The 15,691-nt window shown below is 48.5% G+C and overlaps 2 protein-coding genes across 2 annotated transcripts in view; one reads left to right on the plus strand and one right to left on the minus strand.

Moving 5' to 3' along the window:
* The window catches only part of LOC8034357 (rab3 GTPase-activating protein catalytic subunit), a 284,365-nt gene that overhangs the window by 164,888 nt on the left and 103,786 nt on the right, over positions 1-15,691 (plus strand). The window lies entirely within an intron of this gene.
* Positions 1-15,691, minus strand: part of LOC8034354 — an 81,699-nt gene that overhangs the window by 3,566 nt on the left and 62,442 nt on the right. Inside the window, exons 2-3 of the mRNA XM_029968471.4 lie at positions 11,592-12,571; positions 1,914-2,258 (exon numbers count right to left, since the gene is read on the minus strand). Of these exons, the coding sequence (XP_029824331.2) occupies positions 1,914-2,258; positions 11,592-12,504 (1,258 nt within the window). The 5' untranslated portion in view covers positions 12,505-12,571. The remainder of the gene's footprint in view (positions 1-1,913; positions 2,259-11,591; positions 12,572-15,691) is intronic.

A 15,691-nucleotide genomic window follows, 5' to 3' on the forward strand; every position in this document is an offset into this window, starting at 1 on the left:
GCATGTCTCGCTAGGCGAAATCGGGAGGAGGCTTTGGTCCTTGGCCCTCCCACTTTTGTCTGGCCAGTGGTCCGGCCATGTGTGCATGCCGGCCGCCGTCGCACCCTCGTCTCGTTTATTCGGGAACACATGACCGCTCGTTTTCTGTTGGGTAGCGAAGTTGCGCGACGAGGCAACCAGCCAGCCTGTCGGTCGGCGCTGACAGGAGACAACTGTCACTTTGCTTCGTTGCGAAGGCAAAGCCTAAACAGCTCGCTAGGCGTGTGACCCAATTCCTGCTTTCGTTTTCGCTCTCCCACAATCCCCTTCCCTCCGCGCTCCTTTGTTTCGAAAAGAAACGAGAGACGAACTGACGGCGCGCTTGAATACTATAGCCTGATACTCGTGGAGATTGCACAAAAAACACGTTTCTCAGTTTCTACCGCTGTAACACGGCAGTGCAAACATTAAGCTCCTGTCTGGCCAAATGAAACAACGGCCAACCTTGGAGAGAAGCTAAGCCAAGCGTGAAATAATTGAGCCCCAGCGGTCCCATCTACGCAAGCTAAATACCGGCGTTTCGCGCGTTCGCGTGCTGGCACAAACCAGGACAATTCGCGGCGTCTCCGTGGAGCTGGAGCGAGTCGAGCGCATCGCTGCAACCCCGGTGTTTCGCAGCCTCTCGTTAGCCATTGTCGAAGTACAGTACGTTGTATTTTTTTTTTAGTGCGACCTTTATGTATATTCTTTTCGTCGTTACAGCGTGTCGAGCGAAAAGTTCGGACGTGACGACTGGCTTAATGTGAAAGTGTTCGAATATCCCTTTTGAAAATAACAAATTTCACTCTTGAGCTCGTTAGAGAACTTTTGTGACCACAGTGGTATTATGCATTTTAAAATTCCGTTTGCCTCTGTTTTGCATGCACAGCATCCCGTTTCCTGGTGATTCCTGCCGGGAGTATTTTGCATTCGATACCGGCGTATTTCGACCTGCGTTCTTTTAAAGCGCGGCTCTTTGGCGCCCGTTTCCGGCTTGAGCGGCGTCGCCGTCGGCGTAACCGCGCGTTGCATTATGGGACGTTCCCATAATTAATGACGTCACCGTCGTGACGTCACACGGCGCTTAAATTTAGCGGAAAAGTTCCCAGCTACATTTAGCGGGAAAACTTCCCCGCTAAGTGTAGCGGAAAAATGTTCCCGCTAAATTTAGCTAAAAAATTTCCTCGCTAAATTTAGCGGAAACAAAATTTTAGCGGAAAAAAATTCCCCGCTAAATTAAACGGAAACTAAATTTTAGCTGACAAAATTCCCCCTCTAAATTTAGCGCCAAAATTTCCTCGCTATATTTAGCGGCAAATTGAGCGAAAATTTCCCGCTAAATGGGAGGGGAGCAGACGAGGAGGGGGAGGGGCATACCCTCCCCTCCTCCTCCTCAAGAGCTGCGCTCTAATTCGGCATTACAGAAAATTGCAAACGTCTCTTTTTTTAAGTAGCTATTGTGATTCACACTACTGATTGGTTCAGCTATGATAGGACAGGTACAGAAACAAACATGATGTACACCGTGATGATGCCCTTTTGATGTTGTCTGATTGGTCCCATCAGCTCGTGGCGTCGGCTGCGTCCGTACTTAAGGCGAAACGAAGTATATAAGATAGGCGACCGACGTGAAGTCAACATCAGTTCCATGAATCTATATAGTACGCATGTTAACGCCCATTCACGCAGTGCCATATGACTAGCCTACGTTGCGAAGGCGAAGGCTAAAACCCAGGGATGGAACGCTTGGTTACCGTCATGCCGTGGTAAACCGCGGTCGTACCTCCGACGTAAGCCACACTAACGTACTCCAACGTCTAATCGTGCGTCATTGCGTCAATGGTATTTTGGTCGAGCATGCACAGGCAGCGAACGCAGTGCGAAGTCATATTTACCTGGATCGGAGACGCTCCAGGTGACGGTGATGCTGGCGTCTAGGCTCGTCAGCGCCAGCAAGGCGTGCTTCTCGAAGCCCTTGAGCACGTAGCGGAAGGCCCGCGTCTGGTTGCCGTGCCAGCAGAGGGCCTCCGGCGTGATGGAAGACAGCGAGCGGCCCCGAAAGCCCTCGGGACTCGCGCAGGGCGGCAGGCGGACCGAGCCGGCGCCCTCGGCTCCCGGAGGAGCCGCGCTCGAGTTTGGGATGGAGTTTGCCCTCGTGCTGGAGCTCGGCGGGCCCGGCCCTGGCTGGCCGTTCCACTCGTGTAGCCACAGGGCCTGGCAGTCGCACCGGATGGGGTTGCCTGCGACGAACAGCGGTCGTTGGACACGATGAAAGCGAGAGTATTCGCGCCGAGATGTTTCGGTAGGGCTCTTATGATTCCCATCCGTGACGTCACGACTTGTCATCCTGGCTACTTGCTGCGAACTACATGTTTGATGGTGTGTGCAAAGCGCACAGTATAGAAGCTTGGAGTCGTCGCATTCTTAAACAGACACTGTCAAGGTTGACAGTCTGACATTGCACTTATTTCCGTCGATGTAAGCGGAATTAATCCTACTCAAGACATCACACTGAGCTTTTGGCCAATAGACCGATCTCACGAGGAGTTGCGCGACGCCACCGCTGCCGCGGTGCATCCTGGTACCTGTAGTTCTCCCCAGTTTTCCGGCCGCGTCGATGCGCATTGTATGCTCGGCGTTTGGAAGTTTTCGGGTTAGCACGAAACTTTTAGCCAGGTGTGTTTACTCATGGTTTTCAATCGGTGGCTTGACATGCTGTATGCCACGACGCTATAACAGCACCAGGCAAAAAGGCCTCGGATATTATGTCTTCCCGCAAGAATGAAGCATGGCAAAGAAAGGTCAACAGAGCCGGACAGAGCGGCAGGAAAAATAGCGTTTTACAATTTGTTTCGCGATTTGCTTCATAATTAATATCCAACCTGTTGCACGTCAGCTAAAATGTGTAAGATTACAGGGCACGAGACATGGAGCGTGCCGAAGTGTTCCGTAAGCTGGAATCCCTCTGACCATTTGCTCCGTAGCGGTCTATTCGTTGGTCTATCTCAAATAGGACCTCCGCACTGCTTTGTGGAGGCCGTTTTTAATATACTTCTTGCTCGGTGTATTTTTGTGGTTATAACTGTTATTGTGACGACATGTTTCAAGCCCAACTGTGCTTCAAAAGATCAGGACAGAAAAAAGCTTCCCCCGTCGGGCGACTGTTAGCGTTCGGATCTTGCGCAAACAAAATAAAACTGAATCGAAACTCTGCACGAAAAATCATCTCCACCCCAAGCTTTCAGGTATCTGGCATGGTAGCCTCTTTTTGATAGATGCCAATTATTACGGCGCGTCAGGCCTGGCCTTTCTGTAGATCAGTTCTTTTCTTTGCAGGCTTCTCCCGCTGTTCATCTGTACTCTGTCGCACAGGCTGTCAACCAGAATAAAACAACTTTTAGAAAACTATCGCTCACCAAGAAAGTCCATTTAACTACTCTTACTTGATGGCTGATTAAACGTTATGCACAAAACTGAGCACCACCAAGCTCAGTTTTTTTATCACATTTGATGCTGTTCCGTGGTGCTACACCGAGCCAATGGTCCCTCAAATTTTGTTGTTCTTTGCTATTGCAATAGATGTTCACTTGTTTGCAAGGTAATCGAGACGTCCGAGGAGTCAAAATGCTCAAGTAGTGGCGGCGTATTTTTTTTTTTTTATTTTTTTTTTTCTCCGCGGCCGCAGTGGGATTATTGGGTGAACGGCAGTGGGCTCACGCGTTCACGAAGACGAAGAAGCAGACGACGACGAAGCAGACGACAAGGCGATTCTAAAGCGATAAGACGACTGAAACTGCTTTTCTGCACTTGCTGAGGAAAGTAAGGCATCGCAAACAACACAATCTTATGAAGTAAAAACATGCAAGAGAATCAAGGTGATACCGGGGCAAGCCAAATGATAACCTATGATGATGTACGTACGCGCAGCCGTATGTAGCCGGGAAGCCGGGACCGGATGACTACAAGTAGCATGGCGGCGGCACCACTTCCGGAATGCGCGCGCCTGCGCAGTTCGCTTGGTGGCATCGGTCTATTCTGCTCGACTGCTTCAGCCCGGCGCGAAACATAATTTCGACTCAGTCTTGAAGATTCCCGGATGATCCGAACGTTTGGTCTTTCGATGGTTCATTGTCATGGGTTGGATTCCAGCCCCTACCCGTTTCGAGCTGGGAGAGCGCCGTACTGGCGTGCGGTCGTGTTATCCCCACTGCGTAATGGACGTAAAAAAAAAAAAAAGGGTTTGCAGTTGTATACCGCACTGACTAAATGACCCATCTTCAGGGGAGACGCACGACGTTGTTTGAAGGCAGTTTAACTTGAATATTTCTAAAAGCCAAGACAGACGGAGACTACAAAATGGGGACACACACAAGGCGTCTCAAACGAAGCTGCTAAATTTTATTCAGGACACTTCTTTTATACCCATCATCTCTAAAGAAGTGTCCTAAATAAAATGTAGTAGCTGCGTTTGAGACGTCTTGTGTTTGTCCGCTCTTTGTAGCCTCCGTCTTGGGTTTTACAAATGTTTAACTTTAACGGACTCGCCTGCCTTATTACGCTATCTTCAGTCTAACTTACCGCTGTAAGCAGAATATTTGACCGATTTGCGGACACCTTCGTGAAAATCATTGCTTTAAGCCATTAAGCTCCCGAGTTTTCACTTTTCAACTATGCCCGTTTTCAACTCAAGAAAAGAGGACGTTTTGCGCATTGTTCATACGCCGCGCGAAGTAGTTATTACAATATTTGGTTGACGGGAAAAGAAGCGATGCTTTTGGTATTTGAAACGGGTACATCTTGGTAAGATAACAAACATCTAATCTGAAATGCCCACCTATATGTCTCAATTCTCTACATAAAAGGGAAAATTAGTAATGCTCCGCGAGGTGCCCGACCTCTTTTACTGCTGTTCTTGAGGTGAAAACGAGTGATACTATTGGCTGGATATGCCTTTGTTTTTATATTCGGATGTATTGTTTTAAGCTCGGAACGATGATTGAAACGTTTGTCTGAGTTCGCTCGGAATAGTCGTAAGTTATCGGCTAAGACTTTTTCATTCAAACTTGTTCCAGACTGACTGCGGTTGAGGTCGTGAAAATACCCCACAGCTTCGTAAAACCTTCATGTTCAACGTTTCTAGCTTGGCAAAATACATAACCCTCTCAATGACGTTTCAAAGAACGACATACATTCAAACGAGGGGTTGCCAAAATAATAAAAATAAACAAGTTTTAGGAAGAAGAAACAAGGGGGAAAAAAACGTGCCCTCTGAGCGTGAGAGCATTCAGGGCGCGATGTTTTTTTGAGTTTGTATACGATGAAAGGGACAGAGAAAAATCCGCGCCGAGGTGCCTTTGTTATGCGCCGTATAGTTTGCTCAAACCGGTTATGACGTGAAGGAAAACTGAATTCCTCGTGTAGAGCTGCCGCAACATCAATATAAAAGTGGGTTAAAAGCACATAATTGCGTAATTCAGCACCGCACCCTCGCTTGAATGTCTAGGCTTTTTTGTGGGTTTTCTTTCGACAGGGCCCGTCCAACTGCAAAGCTTCGTGAACAGCTACGAAATTCTTTTGAGGGAATTCACAGTGAGTTGCTCTTCCCTATGAGAAAAAAAAAATAAATAGTTGGTGATAATTGGTGTCTTTCTTCCAGCCTTTTTCTATCCCATCGCGGCCTACCGAGTCACAAAACCAACGCTCATTTTTTTTTCATTTTTTAATGAGAAAATATGTACGTCTCAGATTTCCTTATCAGTCATCAGTTTCTGCAATTATTTTATTTTCTCTGGTAATATTATTAATATGACGAAGATGCAGAACTAACAAAATATCTCAACTATGCGCGTACGATTCTATCATTAGGCACCCTCGAATTTGGAGCGTGTAATTTGAAACAGAGGAGTAATGTCATATTTAAAATTTTAAAATATACAACAATAAAAGAAAAAAGAAAGAAAAACGTGTTCGTTAATTATCAGAAGTTTGATCGTGAACTGTGCGCTTCAATCTCCTTCGGTTTTATATTTAATGAGCTCGGTAAAACACCAAACTGCCTAAAGCTTAAACAAGAAGTTTGAAAATGCCCCGTCTCCTACGATAATACAAGCCTGGTTTCATTTGAAGCTGTGCACCACCCCGCCCCTTTCCGAGCTGCTGGGTTTCATGACGCGCACATCTGCGCTGCACCGAAGCCCACGCATTTTGGCAGCGCTGCTCTACGTGGCTCTCGGTGATTTGATGGGAAACCGGGCATTTCTGTGCTGGGACGTTTCTCTGCCGAGACATTTCGGCACCGGGACGTTTCTCAACCGAGACATTTCGGTACCGGACCATTCAGTGCGGAATGCCTATCCAAGAGTAACCCAACGCCGTTTTATCCAAGTCGTGTCGTCGAACTTTGCTGCAAGAAAAAGGCGATCATGTGTAGGTTTTGCTTGTTGTTTATTCTCAAGAATATGGCATGACAGCATTCGACAGTGACACAAAAGTCCCAATAGCTTTCTGTTCTATTCCTTCTTTGTTTTTTTCGGTCACGTGGAGTTTCTCGGTCACGAGTTTCTTATATCGTACGAGAGAACGGAGAGCACGCTGCGAAACAGGGATACAAGTAACGAGAAGCAACACTCATACACAGAGTTATATGCAAAAAGAAAGGCTTATTCTACTTGAACTTTGACAATATTGCTAATTTCGAGATCATCAGGTTTTTTTCCACAGAAATTCACGTTTGTATAATTTCATGTGGGTTGGAACGGTGGCTTCGAGGCAAAGCGGCGGCCTACGGATCCTCAGGTGGCGGGTTCGAATCCCGACCGAGGTGTCCGTAATCTGACGGAGGCCTATCGCGGAGAAGGGGACATGTAACCCCAGCTTTTCGGTTGCATGTCAAAAGATCCCCGGGTAGCCTAAATTATTCATCAGTCCTCCCCTGGGGCGTGGCAGATGCCCTTCGTTGGTTTGGCACGTAAAACTCCCAAATTTGTCTTTTTTTTTTTTTTCATGTGTGTTGAAACTCGCAAGCCTTTAGCGTCCTTATTTTAATATAGTGGTTTATAATACATTGGTGTAGCATAACCCGGCGATTTAATGTTATTTTTCTTTTTTTTTTCCCCTTTGAAACTCCAACTTATATATATATATATATTTTTTTACGTACATTTGCCGTTTTACGCTTCTGCCACTATGTACTGTGCCATTTTGGTGTGGTCACGGCTAAACGGCTGTATCTATATTTGCATTCTTGTTGTTTGGCACGGAACTATGAGAGCTTTAAATTGCCAAAGCACCAAAGTGCGAAGATTAGGTACATGCATTTTTGATCGTGACCGCATAAGATATTCGCAGCATGTCTACCCGATTAAGCATGAAGCTGTGATAGTAGGTCGTTTAAACTTTAATGGGGATCGCCAATATAAACATCATCATTGATATTGTAGATTCAGTAATCTACCAAGTTTCCACAGACTGAATTGGACCTGTATTAAAACTTTCCCGCTCCGAAAAGTACCAAGTTGACCGCGTACCGTCAGTGCCGACAACGTCCGGTTCCGAAACTTCTTATACCGAAACGTCATAGACTCCATTATACAAGATGAGTACGTCAATAGACGTCAACTTGCTGTGTCGAATTCCGATTCGACTGCCTTAAGCAACCGTGAAATTATTGGTATCGCGCCGCTCGGTTTTCGCGAAACGCGACCGACTTTGAAACTGTTCCCGCTAAAAGACCTTTAATAGAAATGCACCGTTTGGTTTTGTTATTCCGTCTATGCTCCCGCCTGTTTAATTCTTAATTTGATCTCAGTTATTAGTTTTCGCGAATACGTAAAAACGCATATATTTCTCTATCTCTCTCTCTTTTAAATTGCCCATTCAGCGCGGGCATCGAGAAAACGTATGTACGATTGTATGCAGAAACGGTGGTCATAATTTATAACGGACCTGTTTGTAACAATAACGCCTGTATATCAGGGAGACATTTCCACCGAGGAACAAAGGAGTTCATTTCCGGAAACCTTCGACAAAGAGTTCTTTTCCTCGCGCAAAAGGTTTTGCATCGACTTTGAATTGAATTAGAATTCCGCTTTTAGTTTTCAAATTGGTGAACTAATCACACTTTTTTTTTTGTCTTCTATTTTTTGTTCGATGGCGATTGTCGTCAATTGCGTCCCCGGGGACTAAAACTTCTCTTGTATGCTTTCTCTGAACAAGCGCTGCGGTATTCCGTTGTACCTAAGACTAGCGGGGGCCCCCTTGCATTCCTCCGCGCACTCGCGCCTGCACGTTCCGCCGTGAGCGGTGTTTCGTTAGAGTTAAGGTAGCTTTTGCAACTGCTGTTTTGTCTACTTTCCGTCGTCATTGGTTCGGTTCGCTGCCATGCGTCGACTTCCGTCTGGCGGCCCAGGATGATCGACGTCCCCGCGTTGTTTGGGCAATCCGGCGAGGGGTGATCGGACGTCGTCTCTGTCTGGATTCCCCGCTTCGGAATTTCGAAAGATGGAAAGCGCGTAAGGTTAAACGCCGCGAGTGTTTCTCAAGCAACTAGAGAGGGTACAGGGTTTTGAGTGCCTCGCGCTTGCCTTGCTCATTCTTTCTTGCGGGGGTACGCACTCTTTATGTGTGTGTGTGTTTTGGACGCATTGTTTTTTCTCTCGCCGACGACGACGGAACCTTAAAGAATGGCGAATGCGCGTCGTCTCTCGATTAGTTAATCTGTTTTTCTTCGGGGCGCGGCGCGTTTTCTCTGTTGGTCTTCTTCCAGACGCACTCGGTTCGAAACGGCAGCGGCTCTTCGAAAATCTCGGGAGCGCTTCCGATGTCGCAACTAAGTGCAGCATTTAAAGTCGGTTCGCCACGTCGCGCCCGCGAACTCTCTCAAGCGCAAACAGAAGCGTGCGCATTAAAACCCCGCGAAGAGGAACGAGTATAGGCTAAAAAACATTAAAGAAAGCTTCCCGTCCTTGTCCAGCCACACGACTGAAAGTCCGTTGCGAAACGATCGCCTTCAGTTGAACGGGCAACGGACTTCCCTTTGTTCGTCATTTAAGCGGTCATCCAACGGCTGCGCGCAGGACGATTACTTCATTGGATTGTAGAGTAGCTGATTAGTATGTAGATGCTGCTCTAGAATGTAACTCGGCAGGCTGCACCAGTTGCGTCGGCTTCCCCCACCAACCTGGAACGGCTTCCCCGCGCAACTCATCGCCTGCTAAGCTGCACTTGTCCGGCTGCGAGTTCTGCTGGGGACGTTCTCGCTTCGTACCAACACAAAGGCCGAAGAGGCGCGATTGTGGCTGAAGGTTGATCGAGAAGCGTAGCCCCCCCTTTGCATATCCGCCGCTTTGTGTGGGGCCGCACGAGTCATTAGGCTCATTTCCCCCCCGAGGGGCCCTTTGAGGGGGAGTCCTCTCTCGACGTTCGACCTCAGTGCTGTCTTCTTCGCGCCCACTAAAATGGACAGGACGTACGCGCTGATGCAAAGGTCGCCGCAAAGCTACGTCGGCACGCGGAGGGAGCAAGCCACACAGCCTTTGAGGGCGTGCGGCACTAGAAGGGTGTCAGGGCTTCGATACGCGGTTCAAAATGTTTTTTTTTTTTTTTTATTTTTATCGCATGCCAGAGTCCGATGTATTTGAACTGAGTGCCTCCAAGGGCCCCGGACTGTCCGACGTTTCCTCTGCGTCTTTGCGGGGACAGTGAGAGACGCGAGGCGAAAGGGCGAGCCGCTACATATTCCTAGAATGTTTACGTGGTATTTGGACGCGCAACGACGTGCGCCGTTTGTTCTGGGCGCCTGCGAGGTGAGCCAACATCTGGTTAGGCAAGTACGTTTCGGATTGAACAATGTCTGTGCATAACTTTGTTGTTACACAAATGAGACCAAGTGTTGCGGCAGAGGATAGTAGGCGGTACTGAAAAGTAAGCGGAAAGAAAACTCTCGGGGCGCTTTAGAATGTTGCGGCTGACCTTTCACCGCTAGCCAAGCGCTAGGTGAACGGTCAGCCCAACTCTGCTCGCAGAAAACGCCTCGCTGGCGACCCGGTCACGCTTCATTGGGGCCGCTGGTTGACACGCGCGTTTGTTGGTGGCTTGGTGGTGACACTGGAGCATATTAGAAAAGTTGCCCACAAGTGCACTTTTGTCATGCCCACGGAGTTGCATGTGAAAAATTCGTTCTTGCTTTTTCTCCTTTTTTCCTCTGAAGTGAAATTTAGATTTTACATATGTACGTGACTCCGCGCATCACTACGCCCCTCCGAACGGTTACATGACACTGGCACAGGATTGGACTGGCTCCTATGGCTCGTAGCATCCGCTGGGGTTCATCGTAAAGTGAAACGAAGTATAGCAAACACCGCGGGTACTTCCGCAATGCATTTTCGCGTAACCTTAACGTAAGCATGCTTCGTGCTTAGCATATGTATTGAATATATAGCGTGCGCCCTTCCTTATTTTAATCCCTTTTGGTACTAAAAAAAAAAGGAGCATTGGTGTTTTATAGGCAGATTCAACGTACATAATCTTAGCGACCATCTGGACTGTCGTAAAACCGAAATCCTGAAACGTTTTAGTGTCTTCGTGATACATTTCAAGCACGTGAGGTCATCCTCCCAGTTCACACGAACAAAACAAAGATACTTCGTTTGTGCCTGTTGTGCTCTTTTTTTTGTGTGCGTTTTGCTAATACTTCTAAGATACGTAACACACACACAAAAAAAAAATCCTTGTTGAAAATCTACTCTTGAAGTTTGGTCTATGCGTTTATTTCATTGACATATTCTACTGAATTGGAACGACAAAGACTGGGTTACGAAGTTGTAAAATCAGTTCCACATGGAATTCTGTTAGGTAAATTGTGTTCAAAATATATTGGGAGCCTGGCGGCTTCTCGATGAAAGATCTTGATAGTGATTTTTATAGCATACCCTAAAAAGTGCGAGAAGGCACACTTATTGTAGTACAGTCTCCAACAATATAAAATACCCATTCGACGAGGCAGTTTCAGGCGGCTGTGCTGAATTCGCATTGGTCAGGGTAGGCTCACATCGATTGGAGGCAGAGAAGACATGTGTGAACTCCCTCTAAAAACGAAGTGTTCCAGTATATGCTAGAGCCGCCGCATAAACTGCCTAGGTAAATTGATCTTTCATATTGTGGGAGACTGTGCCTCTATTTCTTCTGTACACATTAGTAAGGCTGAAAAGGAGTAATGCCGTTACCATTTCACGGAAAGCTGTCGGGTATAGGCTATAATCGCGCAACTCATTCGAGTTTTTTTTTTTTTTTTTTCCTTGGCAGTTAACAACACACTGTGTCGATGCAGTGTTGCTTTCGGTGTTTATGTCCTTCTTAGTCCCGCATACTCGATAACTTATTGGTGTATATTTCTTCTGTCTGTAGGCCCCCGAACACAGCCTTGAGTTGCCCGGATTAAAGGTACACGCGTGTCTAGAAAGGATATGCCTTACCGACTAACGGTTAAAGATTAAAAATTGTTTCCGTGTGTGCCATATTGGCGACCCTCCCCATGTGACCTAGAAGAAGAAAAAAAAAAAAGTTTAGTGACGTACCTGTGAGATCTGCGTGCTCCTGAACCACAGGGATGCTGTAGAAGGGCACCGACTCGAGCTGGTTTCTCTTGGCCGTGAAGTTCCTCAGCCTGGGCATGAGCACGGCGGCGAATTCTGGCAGCGTCGTGAGGAAGTTCTCGCTGAGGTCGAGCACTTGGAGACGCGGGAAAGCGCGCTTGTACAGCTGCATCGGCACGACGGCCAACCGATTGCCGGCCAGGAGCAATGCCTCCAGACTGTCGGCCACCGCCTCGATGTTGAACTCGTGCAGCGTGAGGTTCCGAGCGAGCCTCGTTTGCAAGCTTGGGCTGCCCCTGACGGCCTTGGGGTCGCTCACATCCTGAAGGTCGACACCCAGCAGGTTTCTTGAGAGGTCCAGCACCCTGAGTTGCTGCAGCTTGGCGAACACCGGGCTCGGCCGGAGGATCGGAATGGAGTTCCTGGACAGGTTGAGTACCCGCACACTCGCCAGCGTTCCCACGGCGTAGGGAACTGAGTAGAGGGAGTTTTCCGAGAGGTCTAGCGTGTTCAGCTTGATGTCGAGATTCGCAAACGCGTCGGGGTAGACGTGCTCCGTGCGGCTACGGACGAGGCGGAAGGCCTCCAGGGTCTCGTTGAACTGGGAGAGGAAGAAAGGCAGCTGGGGTACGTAGCTGTCTCGTATCTCCACGCTGCGGGGCTTGACGCTGATGTTCAGGAAGGAACCAAAAATGCGCACGGAGGTGAGCATCTTGTCCAGCGTGGTGTTGCTGCAGAGGAGGGTCTGCTGGTCTTGCTGGTAGCGGCAGCCGAGCGCCGGTAACTCGGCCAGCTGGGCCCGCGCGCCGGGCGTGCCGCAGCTCTGCAGCACGAGCAGTGCCGCCACCAGCAAGTCCGTCGAGGCAAGCCCCGAGCAGCGCGCTTCTTTAGCCATGCTGTCTCTCCAGGCGGGCGGCGTCTCCGGGTACGGCCGCTGGTCACGACCACCATCTTGGGAGGTCCTGCGAGCGGACAGAGATAGGGGTTCACCTCCACGCCCGACATTCGCTCTTGCCTGCATGGAGCGAGATCTAGTAATGCGTCCGAGACGATCGAAGTCAGCTTTCACTTTGTCTATCAAAGGTCAATGGAGTCAACCTGATCCTCCCGTGTTTCACGCAGGGATGATCATCTACGCGGTCCCATCATTTTCTACTGGGGAGCGCCTTCTGGGTGTATCTAATTTCTTCGGAATGTCAGATGCCCCGTGACTCGTCATCTTTCGCCTGATTGATAAGCTCTGGGAAGGTGCATTCCTTGCCGTCGTGTCCTGACAGCTGTAAGCGTCCGAGGTCTGCCTTGTCCGAGACAAAGAAGCGAGCTTCCTTTGCCTGATTGAGTTTTGATTTGGAAGAGGTTCATCTTCCAGTTTTCCGAACACTGATAAGGTAGGCCCTCTCCGTATGTGGTTAGCTATGCGACCTGCATCTTCCATCTCCGTCTTATTTTATGGTATTTTTTTTATAATGACACTATGCACACATGTGCTCGGGCCGCCCGATTTCAAAGCAGTTTAGCAAGCTCCAGTTGCTCGCTTTACTAAACTTGCTCTAGTCGAAAATACCACCGCTTGACGATAGCCCCAGGTTCATAGTCAGGGACAACCGTCCGAAGAAAATAGCAAATAAATCTATATTTGTAAATCTTTTTTTTTTTCGTGGTCAGGAGTGCGTAAACAAAAATCACGAAGAAGGAAGTAAGTTACATAACACGCTCGAAGAAGTTGCGTAAAGATATAAGACGCCGCTCGAGAGCTGAGGGAAAGACGTCTATAAAAATGTCCTCGCTGCTTAGTACTTACGAATGCTCACAAAACGCTATTAATATATATATATATATATTGCTTTGAGGAAATATTTAGATATTTAGCGTCGTTTCTCGTGGACAGCATGATGAATCTCCGTGGCAGCTTTCTATACTGATCACGCATTCTGCGAAAAAGAAAGTTCTTTCAAAGTCAGCAGGTTTCGCCGGCTGTGGATTGGATCGTCTTTATTTGAACGAAGCGAAGGAAAGCCGCGTATACTTCTAGGTCACGAGGAGTGCGTACACAGAATCCTCCCTCGGCTCTCTGCCATTACGAAACGTTAAAAATAGGAGCGTCCATTGTAGCGGCCGATTTCCTTAGAACGATGTGGCTTTGGCACTTTGTCCATTTTTTTTTTTTATGCTTCCTTTTCCCGGTTGCCTCCGCCACGCTTGGCCCTTCCCAGAGCAGGCTGTGACCAGTCACGGACGCAAATGGAGGCGCCTCCGACTGCAATTAGGCTGCTATTTGCGTTCGCTTTTCCCGGTGCGTGCTTTGACTGGCCGTCTTTTGCATATCCGACGGCTAGAATGGTCGCCACGTGGGCGCCTCTCGGGGAGAACCTGACACAACTGGAGTCGCTCGGTTGCGTCGGCAGTAGCAGCCGTTGGAGGCTGTCGACGCCCGTGTCTCTGCCAATAACTGTCTCATGGAAGGCTATAGTGTTGTACGGGGCTCAAAGGAATGTCTGGTTTATTCACCTGAGATTTACTGCCAATTTGAATGACGCCTGTGCTGGGGTCGTTTTCGGGCGTTTGTGTGCTTGTATACGCTCGTGTAATGGGACATTCTGCGAAATTGGTCTGACGGAAGTAACGTGCTTCCCAAGGCGTGTGTCTTGTTTTCTACGGCTGTCAATTTGAAGCGTAAATATTTTTCCGCAAAAAAATAAATAAATAAAACACAAGGTAGAGATCGATTACGACGGCACCTGTCATCAGTAGGTATCGGGAATCGTTTTTATCTTTTGGAATCGAAAGGAAACACAACTTCGATATACCGTAATCAAGTTTCACTTCGAATCTGATCCAACGTGATCAGTACTGGGACATTCGTATTTGTAAGAAAAAAGAACAATAACAAAGTGAGCGGCCCGTTGGAATCTTTGAAGATCAGATCAGTGCCCTTCTTGTATACCCTCAATACCTGATACTTTTTTTTTTTGTGTGTGTGTGTGTGTGTGTTTTAGTTTGCACATTGCAGCTTGTAAACTATCGGATCGTCAAGAATCACTTTGTTTCAGCTTGTCTCGATTAGTCCGAGCGCCGCTGGAAATGTAACCCGAGTGCCCGAGACGGGAGCGATATGTGCGCCAGTGCACAAAGCGACTTCTCGGATGGTCGCCGAACAAGGAACGAACCAGAACCAGTTTGACGGCCGTCTTACGTGCGAGTGCGGTAACAGCTGCGCCTTGGTCCGGCGTCTATACACCCGCGATCGCTTCATCACGGCAACGGGGGCGCTGAGTATAGGTCACTCGCGCTGGCGCGGTCTGCATGCCGAGAGACGCGGCCGTCGTCTACCTTTGACCCCGGGGGCTTTCTCCGGTCGAGAAATAGATCGCCCTTCATTGTTTGGGTCCTCTCGGACGGGACCGTCGGTGCGAAAGGTCGGAACCTGCGAAGCGGGCGGGCGGATTCACCAAGCGGACGGCGTGCTTGGAATTCTAACCGGCGTTTCTCACGGCTTCGCGGTGGGGGGTGCTCGGGGACGATGTCTCGCGACTTGGGTTCGGAGCACGGTGTGTTGCACCGTGGTTCGGAGTCACGGTGTGTCTCGACGAGGGTCCTAAATTTCGCTCCTCCTGGTTCGTGTTAATTACTGTAGCTTGTTCTTCCCACGCCACTTAACGCTGATATAGAACTCGTATAGCGCCTCGTTCTATCTGCGACTGAGGCAAAATGCCTGAGATGCAGGTATTTTGGGAGATCTTGATCGCTTCGTGGCTCCAGTGACGGTATTCAAAATGCGTGTAAGAAGCGAGTATTGAGGACGCCTGGCTATAAGTGTTTCCTCCGTCAAGCAAAAGTTCCTATCGCCACCAGGTGGCCCCATTAAGCGTGTCAACGTACGTGTTAGTTCTTCCTAGGGCATGTATATACTGTACCGGTGCTCCACCTTGTACACCGACGCGAGGTGGTGTAGTATCACCTTGTTGGCCGCCTGCGCAATGGGCAAATGCTAATTTTCGAAACGTTCGTATGCGTGATCAGGCAATACACGGGTCCGCTTCGTAGTTTTTAAGAACTCTCGCTCGCAGTTGTCTGGCACATAA

This window comes from Ixodes scapularis, unplaced genomic scaffold, assembly GCF_016920785.2.
Source record: "Ixodes scapularis isolate PalLabHiFi unplaced genomic scaffold, ASM1692078v2 PGA_scaffold9__187_contigs__length_104089568, whole genome shotgun sequence".
Classification (NCBI taxonomy): domain Eukaryota; kingdom Metazoa; phylum Arthropoda; class Arachnida; order Ixodida; family Ixodidae; genus Ixodes; species Ixodes scapularis.